Source organism: Hordeum vulgare, chromosome 3H, assembly GCF_904849725.1.
Source record: "Hordeum vulgare subsp. vulgare chromosome 3H, MorexV3_pseudomolecules_assembly, whole genome shotgun sequence".
In the NCBI taxonomy this organism is placed as follows: Eukaryota; Viridiplantae; Streptophyta; class Magnoliopsida; order Poales; family Poaceae; genus Hordeum; species Hordeum vulgare.
Window position 1 is genome coordinate 19,936,896 of NC_058520.1, and position 17,127 is coordinate 19,954,022.

The 17,127-nt window shown below is 47.3% G+C and overlaps 2 protein-coding genes and 1 non-coding gene across 4 annotated transcripts; 1 reads left to right on the top strand and 2 right to left on the bottom strand.

Annotated features, from left to right (window-relative positions):
• Positions 1–1,172: 1,172 nt before the first annotated feature.
• Positions 1,173–6,251, top strand: LOC123442631 (myosin-17-like). Of its 2 annotated transcripts, XM_045118735.1 has the most exons (20): positions 1,173–1,558; positions 1,664–1,937; positions 2,022–2,196; positions 2,295–2,536; positions 2,628–2,747; positions 2,826–3,047; positions 3,197–3,336; positions 3,439–3,550; positions 3,627–3,704; positions 3,787–3,843; positions 3,941–4,102; positions 4,186–4,329; positions 4,424–4,627; positions 4,711–4,848; positions 4,934–5,004; positions 5,116–5,215; positions 5,291–5,404; positions 5,505–5,585; positions 5,688–5,782; positions 5,894–6,251. In XM_045118735.1, the coding sequence occupies exons 3-20, from the start codon at positions 2,091–2,093 to the stop codon at positions 6,003–6,005; spliced, it is 2,298 nt and encodes a 765-aa protein (XP_044974670.1). In that variant the 5' UTR covers positions 1,173–1,558; positions 1,664–1,937; positions 2,022–2,090; the 3' UTR covers positions 6,006–6,251. The 2 variants fall into 2 exon arrangements, with proteins under 2 accessions (XP_044974670.1, XP_044974669.1); XM_045118734.1 differs by lacking the exons at positions 1,173–1,558; positions 1,664–1,937 and having other exon boundaries at positions 2,003–2,196.
• Positions 6,252–7,031: 780 nt separating this feature from the next.
• LOC123445902 lies at positions 7,032–7,134 on the bottom strand. The gene has a single exon (XR_006631255.1). It is a non-coding gene; the product is annotated as a U6 spliceosomal RNA (small nuclear RNA).
• Positions 7,135–8,014: 880 nt separating this feature from the next.
• On the bottom strand, positions 8,015–11,429 carry LOC123442632 (mitochondrial substrate carrier family protein B-like). Its single transcript, XM_045118736.1, has 7 exons — positions 11,179–11,429; positions 9,918–10,094; positions 9,686–9,823; positions 8,947–9,048; positions 8,809–8,879; positions 8,646–8,713; positions 8,015–8,549 (listed from the first exon to the last, which is right to left on the bottom strand). Exons 1-7 carry the CDS (start codon positions 11,365–11,367, stop codon positions 8,302–8,304), a joined length of 993 nt encoding a protein of 330 aa, XP_044974671.1. The 5' UTR covers positions 11,368–11,429; the 3' UTR covers positions 8,015–8,301.
• Between the last annotated feature and the right edge of the window lie 5,698 nt (positions 11,430–17,127).

Here is a 17,127-nt window from a genome sequence, read left to right on the forward strand (position 1 = left end):
GTCCATGACCCACCCTGAGATTAGGAAATGACACTTATATCATAGCAAAATAAATAAATTACATGCACAATTACACTGTTGGCCCACCCTGGCCCATAGCGCTAGGTCCGCCACTATTCGGACGCCTCCTCCATTCTGCGGTCGTCATCCTTCGAGCTCTCCTCCAGTGAGCCAAGAGACAGTCCTGCATATATGCGTTGTGCACGTCGGGCCAGCCAGACGTTGCCAAGGCAAACCCAAGTCCATGGTCGTCATTACGCTTTCGGACATGGACAGAGCAGGAAGAAGAAGCGTATGTTGTGCAGTTTGTGCTATATGTTGCCATGTTTATATAGGGGGCACCTGTTTGAATCCGGGCCTAGGCGGTTTGTTTCTTGGCCGGCATGCTTGTTCAACGACAAGCGGCTTCAATGCAATAGGAGGCCTAGTTCAACGGCGTCGCTCTGAATTGGCATTGAACGCGGTACATGCGCTCAGGGCTAGCAGGCTAGCATGCTGCAAAACGGTCACGTCTACTCTGAATCGCCACGGATGTGGCACGGAACAGTTGGCGACTTGGCGGTGAGGGAAGTGTCCGCACGGTAGTGGTTTTGAGTGGGACCATTTGCTGGGTGCGTACTTTGTGACGGTTCGGATTCTTGTAAAGCCCCTCGGTTTGCATCTGGTTTGCGGCATTTCGATCAAGCGGACACGTCCATGGGCTATTTAAGAGTTTGTGTTGAAGATGCACTAATCTCCCAACTATAGAGAACAAACCATATCATCTCACCCTACAAAATATGGAGAGAAGAATGCTCCTCCTTTCTCTAATAACGTGCACCTGTTAAAAGATGTACGGTAATGTTACCAACTGAGCCTGAGTTTTTTGGGGTGTGGCAAATGAACGCCATTTGACAGCAGCTTTAGTTCTCAGGAAAGATGAAACGGCGATAGTTTCTTAACGAAAATTGCCTCCTCCAATATAAAAAAAAAAAAAAAAAACTACCATGTTCCCCGAAGAAAACGCCACTAAACCCGCCACGACATCGTTCGCATGTGCCATCCTTTTTGACGAACGTTCGCCCGCTAACAGGGTCCAAGATATACAGCGTGCAAATGATGACGTACCACCCCCACCCCCACCTCCTCTCCCGCCTCCGTCGAGGTGGCGGCGGCACACCGGATCGGGGCGAGCGGTGGAAGGCAGGCAGGCAGGCACTCTGGCCTACCAAAACTTTGCCAAATCCCTCCGTAAGCTTCCATGTAATCAGGAATGCGGGTTTCGCTGTCATAGTCGGCGCGCACCACCACTAAAGCCTGAAGCTTTCTCCCATCCCATGGAGTAATAATGTTTTGAGGTGGTTGCCCAGCAAAATCCTACGCCGCTCCTCCCCTCTGCTCGTCCCCAACGCAGCCCCGCACAGGGGTCAACCCAACCCCGCCAGCGAGCTGGCCTGGCCACGCCGCGCCTTCTCTGATTTCGATCCGCCGCCAGCCGGGCCGCGCTGACGCCGGCGGCCTGCCTGCCCGGTCCGCTCAGGCGCTCGCCCGCTGAGCCCGCCACCTTCTTCCCAGAGAGGTACCCCATCCCCTGATCCACCCCATGGCTGCTCTGCATCTCCGGTTCAGCCAAATCTACATCGATCTTGACTAGATTTTCTGTACAAACTCTGAATTTGTTCAGAACCTGGCGCTCCTTGGCTTCACTGGAGTCTGGAACTAGAGATTTTCTTTACCCCTTCCTCCATTTTCCCTGTGTGATAAAAATAAATGTTTTGAGGTGGCACGTCATTGTTCCATCGCGAAGAAAAAGTCTGGGTCAGTGCAAGGCAAGCCAAGGGAAAGTAGCCAACCAGAGCCGCTGGGAGAGGCCGGCAGGATGCAGCTGCAAGCTGCTGCTGCAAGACGACGCGATCTCTGCTCATGAGATCGAGCATCGCATCTCATCTCGCGCGCTGGTAAGCTAGCGGCAGGCATCACCGATCATGTTTTCATGCTCACCTACCTGCTCGATCGTGTAACTCCGTCTGTTGACCACCCAGATCCATGAATGATCCGCCTGCAACTTCTTGAGAAGAAGAAGGAGGAGGAGAAGGAACCTCGTCGAGATCATGGACGGAGACCGGAGGAGGGAGCTGGCCGCGATCGCCCGGCCGGCGCGCGCACAGGCGGACAGCCCGGCGCGGCGTCTTGTCGCCTGGCTGCAGCTTCTATTCAGTGAGTCATCGACCGATCCCATTACCGTTCTTTGTCGATTGCCGCCGTCGATCAAGCTCGCTCGTGACACGTTTCGATCCTTGGTCTGTGTTTTGCAGAGGCGTTTGTTCAGAGGCATAGCTGGCTGGCAAGGTGGCAGGTGGCGGGGCGCCCGGCGTTGCTGCTCCTCTTGGCCTTCTTGGTCCAGAAGAACCTGCGCCGCTCCTACCTGTCATGGCACAAGTCGCGGCTGCAGCGGCGCGCCGCCGCGGCGGTCACCGTGCAGGCCGCGTTCCGTGCCATGGCGGCTCGCCGCGACCTCCTTCTCCGGCGGCAGACCAGAGCAGCCGTGAACATCCAGGTAACTAACATAATGCAGTCAACTATAGTAGTGGTACCGCTGTTGGTGTGTGTTGCAGTTCTCTTACAAAAAACATTCTGTAAAAAAAAAGGCGCAATGGCGCACGCACAGGGCGCTGTTGAGCTACCTGGCGATGAAGAGGGCCTCGGTGATCTGCCAGTGCGCCTGGAGGCAGAGCATTGCGAGGAGGCAGCTCGGCGAGCTCAGACTGGTCCTGTCTTGACTCCTCATCTTGCACTCCTCGTCGCTTGAGTGGTGGTTTGTTGTCTGAATTTGTTGAAATGTGCAGGCCAACGTTGAGAGGGAGAGGCTTGACGAGATCTGCAGGCTGCATGAGATGGTGGATGTGCTGCAGCAGGCGGTCGAGGACGCAGAGGTGAGGGTCATCGCCGAACGGGAGGCGGCGATCAAGGCGATAGCGGAAGCGCCTCCGGTGATCAAGGAGACTGTGGTGTGGGTGGAGGACGCCGAGAAGGTTAACTCGTGGAACGCTGAAGTCGACCGACTCAAGGTGATCTCTCACGCCAATGCTCCATCCAGAGATTTGTACAATGTGCTATGGTTCGCTCATATGAATTTCTGACATGTGGGCAGTCCAGATAAATACAAAGACTAATGTGTTCTTGCTCTTTTATTTTTATCTTTGTGTGCGTGCTGCAGGGGTTGCTGGGAGCAGAAATGCAGGCCACCTTTGACGCCAAGAAGGCCCTGGCAAAGGCTGAACTGAGGAATGAAAAATTGGCTAGGTTGCTTGGAGTTCAGGAGATTAAGAACAAGACGCTGCAAGATTCCGTCAAAAGGTTGCAATTTTTGTTTGCATATTTACCGTGTTGCACAATGCATGCTAGCTTTCCTGTGAGTTAATGATCGAGATTTCCAATACTTTGCATGGTGTTGAACAGGATGGAGGAGAAAGCTTCCGACCTCGAAGCAGAAAACAGAATGCTTAGGCAGGCTGTTGCATCGATCCCTTCTGTCAAGTCTAGTGAAAACCAAAGTGCACATGATCTTCAGGTACGTGTAACAAAAAGGCATTCTATCTATAATCATGATCATCAGTATACTAAAACATGTTTGTGCATGTTGACAGGCAACTCCATTGAATGAGAAAACAACAAATGGTGCCATTAAGCCTATGATAGTGGACAGGAACGGCGATATTCATGACGTATGTATGGTCCTACAGTTAGGTTGATCAATATCTTTAGGGGATGTGTTGCTAATTTTACCCTGTGGGATCTCTTAACTAGGATGACAATGCTGAACTACCTGGTTCAAATGATGCTGAAGCTGAGAAGCAGCAGCAGGTAGGATTCAGGTTCTGAACTCTTGGATAAGCCTGTAACAGCATCACAATTCATGTGATGCGCCTTTGCGACATTTCTAATGCTTCTGAAAATCTAGGAGCTGCTGATCAAGTGTATATCTGAAGATCTGGGATTCTCGACCGGTAGGCCTATCGCTGCATACCTCATCTACCGCTGTCTGGTCCACTGGAGATCATTTGAAGAGGATAGAACCACAGTTTTTGACCGCATTATTCAGAAGATAAGTGCTGCAATTGAGGTACGTGACAATGGCACACATAGTGGCATTAATTCTTATGGACATAGAAAATGGAGACATGATGTTTTGCCCTTTCCTGCAAGGCGCGAGACAGCAACGAAACATTAGCATATTGGCTATCCAATTCATGCACACTGCTGTTGCTTCTCCAAAGGACACTCAAAACTACTGGTTCAGCTGCATTGGCGCGTCAGAGGCGAAGACCATCGTCCCTCAACTCACCAAAGGTAATCATGTTGTAGAACTTCTCAGCTTCTTCGTTAGCTGATGTTATCAATGAACTTGGAATTATGTACTCAATACCGAGTTGGAAAATTCCAGGAAAACCAAGCTCCTGGTCACCCTGAGCGTTCAGTTTCCGATGGACGGTTGGTCGGTGCACTGACTGACATTTCCCAGGTTGAAGCCAAGTACCCAGCTCTTGCTTTCAAGCAACAGCTTACGGCATTGCTGGAGAAGGTCTATGGAGTGATCAGGCACGACCTCAAGAAGGAACTGTCGTCTCTGCTTGGTCTGTGTATTCAGGTAAGCGCTGCAGGTCTGCTAATTTTCATTAGCATTTGATGGAAGATCAAAGGCTAAGTGATGAAACTAAACACCTTCTCTAGGCACCGAGAACATTCATCGTCAGCCCCAGAGAAGCAGGCTCTCAAGGAACAGACATGGCACAGCAAGCCTCCATGGCACACTGGCAGAGCATTATCAAGATCCTGACGAATTCCCTCAACGTTTTAAAATCAAATTATGTATGCACCAGAACTATATCACCGGCTGCCGTTGTTATTCGAAACATGTCTCATTTCACATTCTTTCTCGGAAACGCATTTGCAGGTGCCTCCATTCCTGATCTGCAAGTTGTTCACCCAAGTATTTTCATTCATCAATGTGCAACTATTTAACAGGTACGTGCAGCATCTGTACTACTCTTTATTCATTCATGTCTGTCAAAACTAGTGCCATGAACATTGAACAGATGAACTCAAATGATATATATATTTTTGGGTCAATTGCAGTCTCCTGCTACGGCGCGAGTGCTGCTCATTCAGTAATGGGGAGTATGTCAAAGCAGGGCTGGATGAGCTGGAGCACTGGTGCCACTGGCTAACCGAAGAGGTGACAACATTTCTCCCCCATCGTTTCACTACAAATCTCACAGGAGGTAACCGACCTTCCTTCGTCTGTAAACAGTATGCAGGTTCATCCTGGGATGAGCTGAAGCATATTCGGCAGGCGGTCACGCTCTTAATACTCGAAGAGAAGCACAACAAGTCTCTCAAAGAGATCACCGACGATTTCTGCCCGGTAAGTCTGGACCTTAATCATCCTTGCTGCTTTATTAATCATGGTCATCCTTGCCATTTCATTAATTTTCTTGGGTACTACATTTACGTCCTGCAAACAGGCACTCAGCATGCAGCAACTATACCGGATCAGCACGATGTACTGCGACGACAAGTTCGGAACCTTGGGCATCCCATCAGATGTATGCCACTCCAACACACACGATCTCAACAAGAATTTGCAGGTCGCATGCATCTCTCATCATTCCTCGGGAGTGGATAACAATGATCCGTTGATACCGCAGGTGGTGTCGAGCATGCGGGCTAAGATGATCGGAGGATCAAGCAGCCCATCGGTGCAAGATGACATCAATTCTTTCCTCCTGGACGATGATTTCAGGTTCCGAGCTCCCTTCTTTTCTGTCCACTTCTCTGGCCCTGTTTGGAACTCTAGAATCTGCTTCCCCCATTCATTCATTCGAAAAAAATCGGCGTTTATCCCTTGATGCAGCATACCGTTCTCCGTGGACGACGTCGCGAGGCTGATGGTGCACGTGGACATGGCGGACATGGATCTGCCGCCGCTGATCCAGGAGAAGAATGGCTCCCCGTTTGAAGCCTGAATATGTTTCTGGTGATGTACATAGCGCGTGATATATACTACAGTGCATACCACAGTTTTGGCTTGATATTTTTTTTGGTACATAAAAAATCGGTTTCCTTTCCCTTTTTTTCTGGCTGGTTTTTTTTTCCTTGTATTGAGTTTTGAGTGATTTTGGTTGCGTTTGCGTGTGCCGACCTGTACAAAAGTGAGCTGTGTATGTAACTTTTTGTACATCCATGAAAACAAGGGAAGAGATTTTGGGTTCTGATGATGGGTGCAGATGAAGAATCTCGACACTCGCTTAGCCCTAGTGTCGTAGCCCCTCTTTTTTCACATGGAAGATATAAGAAGGTAAAGGACAAGAGGGACCATTTTAAAAAACCTCAAAAAAGGAAAAAAACACAGGCTAGGGACATATGTGAAAAATCATCCAGCAGAAAGTCACTCACCGAAATGGAACCCCCTCTTTTCACATGGGAGATAAAGAAGGTAAAGGATAAGAGGGACCATTTTGAAAAGCCTCCAAGAAAAGGGAAGGGACTTATGTGAAACATCATCCAACGGCAAGTCAGTCACCGAAATGGAGAAAAAGTTATAAATCGTAAAAATAAAGAAACATCACGACACGGTGCATACACTTTTCTTCTATCAAAAAAAAAAGAAGAAGTGGAGGGCCAATTCGTGAAGCTCCAACAAGACTTCGTTATATATAATCAGATATTACAATAGAGTGGGGACCTACTTGTAAGAAAATTATGACCTGGTGGCGCGGAGAACAGAGACAAATACTTCCTCCGTCCCAAAATAAGTGTCTTAAGCTTAGTATAATTTTATACTATAGCTAGTACAGTATAAAGTTAAGACACTTATTTTGAGACGAGTAGTAACCAAAAAGGGGGCCTAGTTGTAATCTCCGAGGAAAACGAGGGCGTGAAAGTAAAGTTCAGGGGCGTATCTGTAAGTCCAGCAAGAAACGAGGGCGTGAAAGTAAAGTTTCAGGGGCGTATCTGTAAGTCCAGCAAGGGACCTGCGCGGGAAATGGTAAAAAAATTTGGACCATTTCTCGATTTGTGCGTGTCATCCTTGCGCAGGGGCCATGCTAATCTTCTCTGTATCGTTCCAATTTTATCGGATGTCCCCGAAGGGACGAGTCTATCTGCTAGGTTCGGCCTTATAAACCGGTGCAAACCCCTCTCGTTAGCCGAGGTGGGACTAATAAACTCGACCTCGCTGCTGTCCCCCGCGAGGCGAGCCACAGGAACCACCGCGGGGTGGCACGAATGGGCCGGCGGGCGCAGGGCAAGCGGATTCTTCCTCCGGCGGCCCAACTCGGAAGCGAACATGCATACTGGCGAATGGGCCGGCGGCCCAACTCGGAAGCGAACTGGCACATGCATACTGGCGAATGGGCCGCGTGCAGGGCAAGGTGATTCTGAGCGCTCGTGAAAGAACAAAAGCTCTTCGTTTATTTCGTGGCGAGTTTCGACAAATGTTCCGAGCGCTAGTGAGATTTCATCATGGAATGCCATCCGTCAAATTCGTGGAAAACAAATCAACACGCAAAAATGCTTTCGAAGAAGCAGCAGCAGCAGCCATGGGTTCCAGATCCCCGGTTGGAACAGTAATATTTGCTGTATTTTATTGGCTGCATACTCACAGCAATAATTGCGAATGTGTTTTGATATATCTTTTCAACATTTTAGAGTCCGGTCTGCAAAAATTATGGCAGACAAAATCATACTGTAGCATGTAAAAGGTTCTGGAACAACGGTTGAATGATGATTGTATTTGGATGTGGCAAGTGTGTGAACCTGATGCTGGAGGTTCTCATTTTGTACGAATCATGTTTGCTCTAAGACCTGAAGGTAGACAGGTGATGGCATTTTTAGTTCTTCAGCAAATCAGTTGAGTCTTGATTAATGAAATTAATATGTATACCTCATCGATTTGCGTCAACACAAAATGGCTCCCCAATATGTTCTTTCTATCTTTGTAGCCACATTTGCTGCTTCCATGAGAACATAATGGTGCAGTTGAAATTACACATAATCCATTAAACCTTTGGAGTCTTCTCCTTGCAAATGGCATTACATTCCACGACGGATCAGAGCATAACGCTCACAGGAAAACGGATTCAATCGTTTGCTCTTTATAGTTAGCCTATGGTACAACATAACCTCAGGTAAAGCTTGCTTTATCCTACCAACACCTACAAAACTGCCTGGCAAAGGCATGTTGTAATCACTCTCATACACTGTGGTCTTACAGTAGTAACCTAGGGCGGCAAAAAAAGGTAACGCAGCCGGTTTGCAACCTTAGTTCTCATCATCCCCATCAATGCTGGAGAGCATGCTCTTCAATACCTCGTAGGTCATGAAGGCGATTCCAACGCTAGGAACAACCTTCAGGTACTCGGGGACTATGCCTCGGTAGAAGCCACGAGGACCTTCCTTTTGAAGGATTTGACGGATGGTTCCAGTTATGCTTGATTTTTCGACTTGCGATGTCCCAGCCGCCCCGTGTAGTTGCATACGTCGCTTTACAAGATCAAGAGGAAATGTAGCTGCAATATTGAATGTACCATTTACCATGGAGATTGGAAACCGAGTCATGTAAGATATACAACGATTAAGGCCATTAGGTATCAAAGGCCACTTACCTGTCGACGCTGCAATACCAGATAGACTCCCAGAAAACAAGCTCACGACAGCATTGGAATCATTCGGTCTGATACATATAAGCCCACATCCATCAGATCGAATCCGACAAAATAGAAATGGAAGCCAAGGAAATATGCAGCAAAGCTAAATAATGATGTTCACCTTTCCATTTGCCAATGAGACCTCAAGGATTCATATACATAAAAGCTGATTGCTATACCCGGTCCAACTCCCTGTAACTCGTAAAAGTTACTGGCAAGTCAACTCAAAAACCATTCTCAGTAGAAGCATGCGGCTTACCAATAATGTGGCCCCAAGGCCTTTATACAATCCTCTGCCACTCTCTTCTTTACAAATTGTGGACAACGTATGAAAGATGCCCTTGTAATACCTGGTGGTTTTCTGCAGAAAATTAGAGAGGGCAAAGTTAGCTTACCAAATGATGTTCCTTTGGTCTGTAAAGCTGCATTGCATGATAGTTGAACCTAAGGACGTTGTAAGTTCCAACTGGAAGTTAAATTGGTTGATTTGGTTTTAATTGTTATTCACAAAAAGAAGACAAACATCATTGGTTAAGTTGAATATAGGTCCAAGGCCTTTATACAATCCTCTGCCACTCTCTTCTCTACAAATTGCAGACAACATATGAAAGATGCCCTTGTAATACCTAGTGGTTTTCTGCGGAAAATTAGGAAGGACTAAAAAGGATAGACCCAGTGCTAGAAGCTCCCACACCAGGTCGGGTCTGGGGAAGGATTATATGAGGCAAGCCTTACCCCTGCACAGTGCAATGCAGAGAGGCCGCGTCAAATCCAGGACCTCTTGGCACAAGTGGGGAATACTTCACCACTGCACCAGGCCTGTCCTTCTGGAAAATTAGAAAGCACAAACGAATTAATGAGTTAGCTTACTAAAATCTGTTTCTTTGGTCTGTAAAGCTGCATTGTGAAGGTTGAATCTAAAGATGGTCTAAGTTCTGACTGGTAGTTAGATTGATTGATTGGTGACGTATTATTCACAAAAGGAAGAAAAACATTACCTGAGTTGCCAAACGAGTTCGAACAACATCCAACGGGTAAGTTACAGATGCAGCTGTCACTCCCGCTAGACCACCACCAAGCAAACGTACAACACTAACATAATTTGGGTCATCCAGGCCAGGCACCATTCCGAGAAGCTGCAATCGTCATTCAAAAATCATCAAACTATAACAAAAAAGTATAAAGCCATGAACAATCTTACAAGTTAACAAACTGGAACTTAGCGCTGACCTTTTTGTATCGTTCATATGAATAGAAGCTCATGGCGGAATAAGGTAATCGATGTACAATGGTGACAAGATTGCCTTTCCAAAATGCCCTGAACCCTTCTTCTCGAACAATCCGCGAAGCCTCGTGCCATATACTACACTTCCTTAGAGCTGCAGCATCTGAATGCATACCTGCCACCTGTCGGATCAGTATGTCACAAGCTCATACAACACACTTTATCATTAACATACGAGTTATGTGACCCAAAAATAATAATGCTGGGTTTGTATTCATGAACAATTTCAAGACTGCAATTTTGAAGCTATGACCAGCATATAATACAAAAAATTCACAGCCAAGGTTTCACTTCGGACGATTATTCGACACTATATGTTCATAACTGTCAACCAGGGATATAAAGTTTGGGGCAATCAGTTAAAAGCGAGGTAAGAATCTATATGTCGCATTCAAGGAAGTACGTTGATATTATGAGCATCGAAAATCCTTTTGAAAAGCCCACATGTTAAGCCAGAAGAAGCACACCGGCACCTGCTCAGATAACCACATTAATTGTTACAATCCCAACATATGGGTTATGTGACACAAAATATTATATTGCTAGGTTCATATCCATTTCAAGAGATTGCCATTTTGTAGCTATGAACAGCATAGAGTACAATAAATTTACAGCTAAGGTTTATCGTTGGAATGTGAATGTACACTAAATACGCAGAACATTTCAGATGAACAACAATAATGGTTCATGACTGTCAACCAAGGTTGTACAGTTTGCGGCAATCGGTTAAAAGCGAGGGGAGAATCTATATATCACATTCAGGGAACTAGGTTGACATTATCAGCATCCAATTCGTTTCAAAGATCCTACATGTGGAGCCAGAAGAAGCACGCCGGCACCCCGAGAAAGAAGGAAATCCACATTAACCACCACATTAACTGCAATTGCTACACCCCCGACGTTTTCCCCATGCTTTTTGGCCCCCAATTCCTTGGATGTCAGGGCACGCGGAATCGCACACATTCAAAGGGGGGGTTCCTTTCGGGTCAACTCAAATCATGTCCTAGGCACAGAATCTCGTAGAATCGGACGGACGGCTCTAACCAGTCCTCGGCGGTGCTTCGTGGGCTCTGAAATTCCCGCCTCGGGCTACAAATTCGCGGCTGCGGAAGCAAGATATTTCGCTCCCACGCCCCCTCTGAGCACACACACGATAACGCCGGAGAAAGGGGGGGAGGGGAGCCTTTTTTTTGTTTGTTTGTTTACCTGGAAGAGGATGGTGAGGCGGGCGAGGGGCGCGGTGCAGGTCTTGCTGACGACGCCGGCGAAGCCGCCGGCGGCGAGGTGCGCGGCGGTGCCGATGTGGCGCTGCTGCTGCTGCTCCTGGCGGCGGGAGGCCGCCACGGCGCCGCGGCCGTCGAGGGCCACGCCGCCCACCCGCGCCTCCGTCTGCATCGGCGGGCGCGGAGGACGGGACGGGCGGGGATTGCGGCTAGGGTTGGGTCGGGTCGGTCGCGGGGGCGGGGGCGGTGTGGATGCCCGACGGACGCGTGCGCGCGCGCTCCGAGTCCGAAAGCGGCGACGGTGCGTGCGTAGCCCGCTCCGCCTCCACACGTTTATTGTTTTTTTTATTTTATTTGATGATGCAGGCAGCTAGGAGCTGGCCATAGTTTTTGATTCCTTGGGAGATTTTCCTTTCGTTTCTTGGGGACGGGGCCAGCGCTACTTCCTTTTTCTATTTTGGTCTCCGGGGCTTTTCTCACCTCCCCCGTGGCTCACATATAAGACCTTTTTTTTTCTGATTCGTACGAATGTTATAATATGTGCAGCGGTTTGTGCAGCCTCTCCTCGCCCACCACCTTCGGACCATGGCCATCGGACGAAAGCATAAGAATCCAAAGCGACTCGGGTGACGACGTCGTTCTTTCACGTCACTGCCCCCTCGCGGGAGGGGGATTACCTTGAGGGGCATCGGTCTCCTTCGTGCTTTTCCGTAGCTGGACATGCACAACATCGTGGTCGGCACATGTCCGACTGGCGATATGGTTGGCGCGACTTCTTGCGTGGCTGCGATGGCGGCTTCGGGCGGAGTTGGCCTGCTGTTGGGTTTTGGTAGTCGGTCTCGTTCGGCGTGTTCGAGGGGTTGCCACGCCTCGCTTTGTCTTTCTGGAGTCGGAGCTGCTGAGGCGGGGCCTTGTGGCGACGATGACGTGAGGCGGGTGGTCGGTTGTGGCGCTGGCTCGGCTCAGGCTCGGTGCTTTTCTCCTACAATGCTCGTTGACGGAGTCGAAACTGCCTGGTAGTTGACGCGTGTGGTTGACTATTTGGCAGTGGCCGGCGTGGGCCTCGGCGTTTCCTTGCAGTGAGGGCTATGTTGATGGTCGTCGATGGTGGAGTCGGAGTCGCCCTTGGATAGGTGTGATGGCGATGACACCGGATTGCAGCCTCGACGGTGTTCTCTCCTCGACGATGTGTGCGCATTCTTATGTGGGTTGTCAGGTTGTCCTATGTGTCCCGTGTAGACGTGTTGTAACGGTTTTCGTCCGGTTGTCCGTTAATCAACCGAGCAATTCTCTTCTTCTTAATTAATGAGATGAGACAAAGCTTTTGCCTTCGTTTCAAAATAACAAATAAAAATGTGTGGTTGAATAGTTAGGAGAAAAATGGTATTGAGCCCATTAGGGTTCAAGTCATAGACTTACATTGATGTTAATGTTGTTTGGATTTATTCCGGACCTTTCGACGATGTGCATTTAGTGAAAGAACACATTTTCATCAAATATAAAGGTGTTTGTAGTGACTTCATCAATTAAGATGACATGTATCTCAATTCCTATAGAAAAACGATGTCATATAGGACGTGATGTTTTTGCACCCGAGCCCATATGAGCTCGGGTGAACAGTATATTCAAAAACTATTATAAAAGTGATAAAAAAATCTGAAATATTTTTTGGACAAACTTTGACAAATGTTCTAAGTGCTCGTCAAATTTCATCATGTAATCACATTTTCGAAAGTCGTGGTAAAAAACAAAATCGAAACTTTGAAAATGCTACTTTCAAAAGCATTTTGGAACACTAATTTTGTTTTTTTGCCACGACTTCAAAAAATGTGATTTCGTACTGAAATTTTGCAAGCTACTAAAACATTTGTCAAAGTTTGCTATAAAAAAATTCAGATTCTTTTTGAACATTTTTAATATATTTTATGAATTTACTGTTCACCCGAGCTCATTTGACCTCGGACGTAGAATAACACTTTCCTGTCATATACTTATATAATACCAATCTCCTCATAATTGGAGAGCTCACATTCAATTGAGGTCTCCAATTGACATTGTGACACCCGGTTTTGATCTGGTCAATAATTTCTTAAAGCTCTCTCCTTTAATTATTTTCCGTATACATCTATAACACTATACTTTTTTACTTTTAAAGAGTTCACATTCAATTTTTTCAAGACTTCAATTAAAATTGGATCACCCGATTTTGATCGGGTCAACATTCAGCCCATCAAAGTTATGGTCATTGACTTACATTGATGATCATATTGTTTGGATTTATTCCGGACCTTTCGACGATATGCATTTAGTGAGAGAACACATTACCATCGAATATGAAGGCGTCGATAGCGATTTCGTCAATCAAGATTGTTGAGGCATAGTTTATGCCTAAGTAATTTTGGTGATTGATGACAGTACCGTACAGGACTAATCGTGTGTGTCAAGGTTTCAGGTAACACTCGTCAACGGCACAAGACGACACGTCTCCTCTCTTCTGGAACGGAAGCACGTCGCTCTCTACGATTCTCCTTATTTGAGTTATAGGAAAGCCGTACTATTAAGAGGGGATCCGTAGTGGAAAGGTTTGGGTGGAATCTATCTTTACACACGCACACTTCACATTCTCCCTTTCCTTATCTTTTGGAGCGGCCCTCGCCTATTTGTCTCGGTTATCTCTGCAAAATGGTCCTCAGCGGTAGTACCGCTGGTTCCAGCGGTAGTACCGCCCCTGGTCAGCGGTAGTACCGCTCCAGGTGTTTTGTTCCACCTACCTAGCGGTAGTTTGTGGACGGACCCTTTTGCGAAGACTTTCCCGGCGGTAGTAGTGCTTGTGCACTACCAAGGGGCCGGCGGTAGTACCGCTGGTGTCAGCGGTAGTACCGCTGGTGTCAGCGGTAGTACCGCTCGAGGCCCAGCGGTAGTACCGCTGCAGCCAGCGGTAGTACCGCTGGTGCTCGGGCAGAGAGTGGGGAAACGGTCTGATCCCCCCCCACTATATAAAGGGTTCTTCTAGCTGAGGAACCCTATCTCTTACCTCTCTAAGCTCCATTGTTGCTCCACAAGCTCTAAAGTGCCCGATCTCTCTCCCTAGCCAATCAAACTTGATGATTCTTTAGGGATTGGTTGAGAAGGCCTAGATCCACACTTCCACCAAGAGAAAAGTTGATTCCCCCACCAATCCCTTGCGGATCTTGTTACTCTTGGGTGTTTGAGCATCCTAGACGGTTGAGGTCACCTCGAAGCCATATTCCATTGTGGTGAAGCTTCGTGGTTTAGTTGGGAGCCTCCAAGCTTTGTGTGGAGTTGCCCCAACCTTGTTTGTAAAGGTTCGGTCGCCGCCTTCAAGGGCACCTATAGTGGAATCACGGTACCTTGCATCGTGCGAGGGTGTGAGGAGAATACGGTGGCCTTAGTGGCTTCTTGGGGAGCATTGTGCCTCCACACCGCTCCAACGGAGACGTACTTCCTGTCAAAGGGAAGGAACTTCGGTAACACATCCTCGTCTCCATCGGTTCCACTTGTGGTTATCTCTATCCTTTACTTTGTATTTGCTTTTGCTTGCAACTATATCTTAGTTGTCTTATTAGCTCTCATTGTTAGATTCTATCGGGTTCACCTCATTGTCATATTATTTGTGAACCCGCATAGTGTTTACCTTAACTTGCTAAGATTAATTAAAAAGTGGTCGTTGTCTATTCACCCCCCCCCTCTAGCCAACCATATCGATCCTTTCAATTGGTATCAGATCCACGTCTCTTTATTAAGGGTTTAACCACCCGAAGAGTATGGAAGGCGGAGAGGAAGTTAACCGTGGGCAACCCGAGGACATGGACTTGACTTCGGTCACAAGGGACGACTTGAATACGTCTATGGCAGCCCTCAAGACGTCCTTGACGAGCGAAGTCAAACCCATGCTTAAAGAATTAATTGATGGTCTTAAAAATTCACCCGAACCGGCTTTAGTGGTTAAACCCACCATTTCCGATTCGGAGGCCAACTCCTCTAAGGAAGCGGCTAAAGGTATGCGACCTGCTTCACCTCACGAAAAGGATGGGACTGGAACATATGCTTCTGTTCCACCTCCCATGGCATATGGAGGACCCGTTCTCGCACCTCGTCTTAATCCTGTTGGTCCTCCTCCTAAACTTGTGAAAGGTGACTTTGCTAACTGGGTATTTTCTATTAAGTCTCATTTGAATCACAACTCAACAAACTTGTGGAGAATTATCGAGCAAGGATATTATCCCCATGACCCAAGCAACCTCACTCCAAGAGAAGATGCAGACAATCAATATAATCACTCTGCATTGTTTATTCTCCAGTCTGCTGTGCCACCTGAAGATCTTCCCCACTTACGTCCCTTCACATTGGCCAAGGATTGTTGGGAGCATATTATGGTGTTGTATAAGGGAAGCTCGAGTATTCAACGATCCAACTATGAAGTGATACTTGATAAGGCCGATGAGTTTGTGATGAAGGAAGAAGAGGACCCTCGTGATCTCTATCGGAGGGTGACTGCTATTGCTGTGGCACTAAAGGACCATGGGAGTAAGGATGTGGATGACACATGGGTCAAGCGCAAGTTTCTCAAAGCCATCATGCCTTTCAATAAAGCCATGTCATCTGTCATTCGTCAGCGGCCAGACTTCCACTCCTTGTCTTCCAGTGAAGTGTTGGATGAGTTCATTGCAATGTCAATCATGAACGAAACAGCCGATAATGCACTTGCTCGTGTTCGATCAAAGACAACTTCACCGAACCTTGCGTTGAAAGCAAGAGCAATGCTTGAAGAAGAAGAAGAAGAAGAGGAAGAGGAGAGTTGTCCTGAAGACACAAAGTATGCCTATCACGAGCACATGGCTCTTGCATCAAGGCAATTCTGGGGAAATAAAAGGAACTCAAGACCCACCTTCAACAAGAACAACTCGAGTGGATTCAAACCCAAACAACGAGTAAGGACATGTTATAACTGTGGCAACGTGAGTCACTTCGTGGCAGAATGTCCCTATGAGAAAAGGGAAGACAACGGAGGCAAGCTCATTCGCAAAGACAAAACCAAATCATTTCCTATCAAGAACAACTTTGTGAAGAAACCTCACCCAAAAGGGATGGTGGCCCTGGAGGAGTATCCTTCCGATGATGATGATGATGATACAGTGGCAATAGCAACTATTGCTATTGCCACTACCTCTTCCCAGAAGGTGTCTCTCTTCAACGCCCCCAACGAGAACCACATCACCAAGTGCCTCATGGCAAAAGGTACCAATCAGGTAACTCCCATCATTAAGACCAACATTGCTTCTGCTCCTTCATTGTTAAATTGTGTTGAAAATAGTGATGTTGGAGAACTTAATGAGCATGATCTTAATAAGTTTCTGTGCACTATTAAGGGAGAACCCAAGAAGCACTTTGTTGCTCTCTTGGAACAACTGGGTGAGGCCACTGATCTCATTGAGTCTCATGAGGAGACCATCTCCGAGCTTCAGGGACATAGTCGTGACTATGCCGATGAAATTGCCGAATTATCTAGTGCTCTAGAAGAAGAGCGCACTCTTCGTTTGGCTCTTGAGGAGTCATATAACGATGACTGCGCTAAAATGCAAAAGAAACTAGATCATGATGCTGTTCTTACTCGCGTGCTTAAATCTGAAAAGTATGCTCTTGAGGTTGGCCGTGACAGACTCAAAGAAGAATTTGACATACTTGACAAGGCTCACAAAACCTTGAAAGGTGTTCATTTCTCTCTAAAAGAGTCTCATGATCAACTCCAGGCAAAGCTTACCAAGGAGATCTCTACTTGTCCTCCCTTTGTGTTAATTGATAATACTTGTGCAACTAACCCCTGTTGTGAGCATGTTCATCTTGTGGAGGAAAATGCCAAGTTAAAGGAGAAACTTGAGAAGGGCCTTGTGGCATGCAGACAAGGTGAGAA

What these genes read in the sequence shown, in the direction of transcription:
- LOC123442631 (XM_045118735.1), top strand. Translation starts at nt 2,091, where the DNA reads ATGGACGGAGACCGGAGGAGGGAGCTGGCCGCGATCGCCCGGCCGGCG. An exon ending in AAAGTGCACATGATCTTCAG is followed by an intron (nt 3,551 to 3,626) that starts GTACGTGTAACA and finishes GCATGTTGACAG; the next exon opens with GCAACTCCATTGAATGAGAA. An exon ending in GGAACGGCGATATTCATGAC is followed by an intron (nt 3,705 to 3,786) that starts GTATGTATGGTC and finishes TCTCTTAACTAG; the next exon opens with GATGACAATGCTGAACTACC.
- LOC123442632 (XM_045118736.1), bottom strand. Translation starts at nt 11,367, where the DNA reads ATGCAGACGGAGGCGCGGGTGGGCGGCGTGGCCCTCGACGGCCGCGGC. An exon ending in GAACTCGTTTGGCAACTCAG is followed by an intron (nt 9,049 to 9,685) that starts GTAATGTTTTTC and finishes AATTTTCTGCAG; the next exon opens with AAAACCACCAGGTATTACAA. An exon ending in TCTCATTGGCAAATGGAAAG is followed by an intron (nt 8,714 to 8,808) that starts GTGAACATCATT and finishes TATATGTATCAG; the next exon opens with ACCGAATGATTCCAATGCTG.